The 4,731-nt window shown below is 41.7% G+C and overlaps 1 protein-coding gene across 1 annotated transcript; it reads left to right on the top strand.

Moving 5' to 3' along the window:
- The first annotated feature begins 403 nt into the window (after positions 1-403).
- On the top strand, positions 404-4,176 carry LOC308074304 (serine/threonine-protein kinase PAK 2-like). Its single transcript, XM_080413705.1, has 5 exons — positions 404-516; positions 722-821; positions 1,241-1,437; positions 3,038-3,175; positions 3,668-4,176. Exons 1-5 carry the CDS (start codon positions 430-432, stop codon positions 3,752-3,754), a joined length of 609 nt encoding a protein of 202 aa, XP_080269831.1. The 5' UTR covers positions 404-429; the 3' UTR covers positions 3,755-4,176.
- The last annotated feature ends 555 nt before the right edge of the window (positions 4,177-4,731 follow it).

Raw genomic sequence — 4,731 nt, 5'->3', positions numbered from 1 at the left:
CTTTTAGATCTAATCAGGTACAGATTGTGTCTCTCTCTCTCTCTCTCTCTCTCTCTCTCTCTCACACACGCAGGCACGCAGGCACGCACACACGCACGCACGCACGCACACGCACACGCACACGCACACGCACACGCACACACACACACACACACACACACACACACACACTCCACATGCTCCATCGAACGATTTTCAACACGAGACTCCATAATGCGACAACGTATCAGGCTTAAATGGCCGTCAACTATTGCCTTGCATCGTGTGTGTGTGTGTGTGTGTGTGTGTGTGTGTGTGTGTGTGTGTGTGTGTGTGTGTGTGTGTGTGTGTGTGTGTGTGTGTGTGTGTGTGTGTGTGTGTGTGTGTGTGTGTGTGTGTGTGTGTGTGTGTGTGTGTGGTTTCCTGGTAGGAGATGAGCTGTTTGTGGTGATGGAGTATCTGGCTGGCGGTTCGCTAACAGACGTGGTGACAGAGACCTGCATGGACGAGGCTCAGATCGCTGCTGTCTGCAGAGAGGTACGTAGAGACCGGGAGAGGAATGCAGAAAAGAGAGTGGAGGAGCAGGGAGGAGATAAAAGGAAGAGAGAGTTGGGGTATTAGGGAAAGGAATGGAGGAGGGAGGTTGAAGAGGAGGGTGACTTGGTATAGTAGAGGTCATCATAGAGGTCAGACTGCATTGGACAGCACAAACATTTTAGTTTATGTCTCTCTCTCTCTCCAGTGTATCCAGGCTCTTGAGTTCCTCCATGCAAACCAGGTCATCCACAGAGATATTAAGAGCGACAACGTACTGCTGGGAATGGATGGATCAGTCAAACTCAGTAAGGGAACACACACACACACACACACACACACACACACACACACACACACACACACACACACACACACGCACACACACACACACACACACACACACACACACACAGATCTTAAAAGTCCTTAAATTGTCACTTTAGAAATGTGCAGATACCCTGTATACACTTATACTGTATGTTGATTTGTTTACTGTTGAGTGAGAAAACAATGACAACGACCCACAGGTTGAGAACCACAGTGTTAGCACACAAGACATTCTTCTTTATACAGTGCTTAACTGAACGTTAAGAAAAGGATATTTATTGCGTTGAACTTCCCATAACAATTCAACTAAAAGGGTACCTCTGTACAACACTGATTAAACTGACCCCCCGCCCCCTCTATCTCTCTCTCTGTCTCTTTTCCTCTCTCTCCCCTCCAGCCGATTTTGGCTTCTGTGCCCAGATTACCCCAGAGCAGAGCAAACGCAGCACCATGGTGGGGACTCCATATTGGATGGCCCCTGAGGTGGTGACCAGGAAGGCCTATGGGCCTAAAGTGGACATCTGGTCCCTGGGCATAATGGCAATAGAGATGGTGGAGGGCGAGCCCCCGTACCTCAACGAGAACCCTCTCAGGGTGAGTGTGTTGGCGGGCACTTAAATACTGTAATTATAATCATACATTTGTTTAATTCTGTAAACAAGGCCGACCGTCTAAAAGCCTGGCCTTTAAACACTGTGATTCTCCTTACACCCAACTGGAAATTGGCCAAAGGGTGGTGCTAGAGGAAAAACCATGGGGTTTTTCAAATAGTTAGGGTTCATCTTCCATGGCTCTGAATGTGCTTAGCAAGTTTCATGGCAATGAATCTACCCATTTGATTTTGGGATAACTTGTGCGCAGGTGCAACGTTTGGCCTATGGGTGGTGCTAGATGAAAGGATTTGGGATCACCTAAATCAGTAGGGTGAATCCTTGCTGAACACATTAAGTTTCATGACAATCTGCCCATTAGATTTTGCGATGATATGAGTGCAACTGGATATTTTGGCCTATGGGTGGCACCATGGCAATCCAACCAGTAGTTTTCAAGATAATGGTGAACAGACCGTCTAATCAACCTAGCAATCCTTAGAGTCCCACCGTTACTGGTCCTAAAAATCCTAAATATTATAGACCTTTTATGTAGAAAGTCTGATAGTTTGTCATTTCCCTGGACAGCGGTTATAAACAGGAAGTTCACAATGGTTGGAATGTTCAGGACGGTATTGTTATTGTTTACAGGATGAAGCTGTCTGTAATATATGAATGAGTCCATATTCTAATATTTGAACAGAATTTTCATAAAAATGTACATGAACAGTTCCACTTTTTACAACTGTCTTTGCTTCACTGCTGGAACATAATGCTGTATATTCATACCATCACAGATTTTCAAGATTCAACCTCTTTTGCTGGCTCTCTTCTTAGCAGACAATACATTTAGCGACAACAAGAAATTTGTGACACACAAACGTGTTGTAATTTGTAGGTTTGTGTAAGGTCTAAAACGTTTGAGAAAGAATCATCTACATACAGTACACTCTATCATTGACGAGAGAAGTGGAGAATTGGGCGCTTCTACTGTGACTACTGTATGTATGGATGAATGCAAATTAAAATATTGACAGTACATATGTTGTACATTGTCATGTGGAAACCAGGAAATGGAAAAAAGAGCCTGTGTTCCAATGGACGTAATATAGTTAGTTACTATTTTGGCAGCTCTTCTTAATACTTTTCATTGGTTAAATATTTATAAACTCCACAGACCGATTTCACCTCTTAAAATCTCTATACTTAAAAAAACAGAGTTGTAACTGTACTTGGTATGCTCTTGTTTCACTCTACACCAAATCTCACAATCTCAAAAAGCTCACAACGTGTCTGCTATTTTTAGCGAATGTTCCACTCGGAATAGCGATGCTTGGGTTCAAGTGGTTAATCACTTTACATGTTTTATTTTAAATAGCTAAAATAGCAGATCTACAAGCTCACGAGGCTTGTAGATCTGCTACTTTTACTACTTTTGCGTGACAACAAGCTTGCTATGACAAAGTAGGGCATTAATATGGAGATACAAGGTTTCTGTATGACCGCAACGATAAAGATAGTTATATCATCGCATCTTACCTTGCTCTGTTTGTCTTACCATTCTGTAAAAATGTGTTGAGTTACCATGTGCTGTTGTCATACAGGCTCTGTATCTGATTGACACCAATGGGACTCCTGAGCTGCAGAGTCCAGAGAAGCTGTCCCCTGTCTTCAGGTCCTTTCTGTCTCGCTGTCTGGAGATGGACGTGGAGAAACGAGGAAGTGGCAAAGAGCTGCTGCAGGTAAGCAGTGGTGGAAGAAGTTCTCGCATGTTTTACTTAAGTAAAAGTATCAATACTGCTATGTAGAAATACTCTCTTACAAGTAAAAGTCTGTAATTCAAAATGTTTTTGAGTAAGTACAAAAGTATTGTTATCAAAATGTACTTAAAGTACCAAAAGCAGAAAGTGCTCATTATGCAGAATGTCCCATTTCACAACTTTTCAAATGTATAAAGATCTTTTGAGAATAGCAGATCTTCAAGCTCACAATGCGTCGCATTGCAATGGCCGAAATGTATATAGGGCTGAAGTAGTTAATGTATGTTTTGTAATAATTATCAAAATCTACAAAGTAACTAGTAACTAAAGTTTTCAAATAATTGTAGTGGAGCATGAGCAAGTATGATATTTGCCTCTCGGATGTAGTGGAGTAGAAGTAAAAGTACAGAAATTTGGAAATACGGCTATTTTCCACTGTGTCGTTAACTTTCTCTTTTCTGCGTGTCCCTGCAGCACCCATTCCTGAAAATGGCCAAGCCTTTGTCCAGCCTCACACCCTTAATCTTGGCAGCCAAGGAGGCAATGAGGAGCAACCGCTAAGCAGCAATGCCAGTGGATACTGTGATAACTCTCATCCTCTACTGGTCTATTTATGATAATCAGGGCAGGAATCTAACCGTTTTTTTTTTCTCCAACATTTTTGTTCACCAGCCACTTTGACTATTTTACCGACGAGGAGAACCTTCAAATAAAGATTGCCTCCTGCGTGCCAAAGTGGCTCTGATGGAGGAGACGTACAGTACTGTAACACCAGCCGGTGTTAATTTTCTACCCCGATGACATCCCTTAGCTTAGCAACTTTGAATGGTTCTCATGTCTGATAATTGGTTCGTGTCTCTGATTGCTGATAATTTTGCTAATCTTCAAATTACTTTGCACAATCTCCAGGGTTTCTCGACTGATACTAGATTTAGTTTTAGATTTGGTGGCCATGTGCCTTTTTAGCCTGTGTGCCTTTTGTGCCGTGCAGCGAACCCCTCTACTCCACATTTTATCAGCATGTTCTACAATACCGAGGCAGGGATGTGAGGATTCTTTTTGTTTTTTTCCAGTTTCCCATTCATTTGTTAAGTGTCCCTTCTTCTTACCTGCATATTTGTGTTAGTGATTAACCAAGAGTTGATGCACAAAAACGCACCATTTTTTTTCTCAAACCAACACAGACTTCATTCATTCCTTCTCTCACACACATGAATGGTGTACGGAAACAAATTTGAACACAATGGTTGTTGTCATGTCAGAACTGTCTCAGTTGTAACTGACTGCCATTGTTGGAGAATATGCATTTTTCATATGTTGTATTTTGTTATTTCCTCCACATGCCATGCCTTGATGTTAGTTTAAATGCAACACATATATTATGTTGTATAACAGTGTCCCTTTAAAATATTGTTTTTTAAATTTGTATACAGAACTGGAGGACCTTTTTGCATTGTTTTGTATATTATGTACTTTCATTGGCTGATGTCCAGTCTTCATCTGAAAAGTTTTCTCCAGCTTTTTTAAAAGTTTGTCTA

The sequence above is a fragment of the Gymnoscopelus braueri genome (genome assembly GCF_963280865.1).
Source record: "Gymnoscopelus braueri genome assembly, chromosome: 19".
Lineage (NCBI taxonomy): Eukaryota > Metazoa > Chordata > Actinopteri > Myctophiformes > Myctophidae > Gymnoscopelus > Gymnoscopelus braueri.
This window is presented reverse-complemented; position numbering and strand designations above follow the sequence as displayed.

Bases quoted from the DNA above. Each gene is read 5' to 3' on its own strand.
- LOC308074304 (XM_080413705.1), top strand. From the start codon at position 430: ATGGAGTATCTGGCTGGCGGTTCGCTAACAGACGTGGTGACAGAGACC. The intron at 517-721 runs GTACGTAGAGAC...CTCTCTCTCCAG, and splicing joins TCGCTGCTGTCTGCAGAGAG to TGTATCCAGGCTCTTGAGTT. The intron at 822-1,240 runs GTAAGGGAACAC...TCTCCCCTCCAG, and splicing joins GGATGGATCAGTCAAACTCA to CCGATTTTGGCTTCTGTGCC.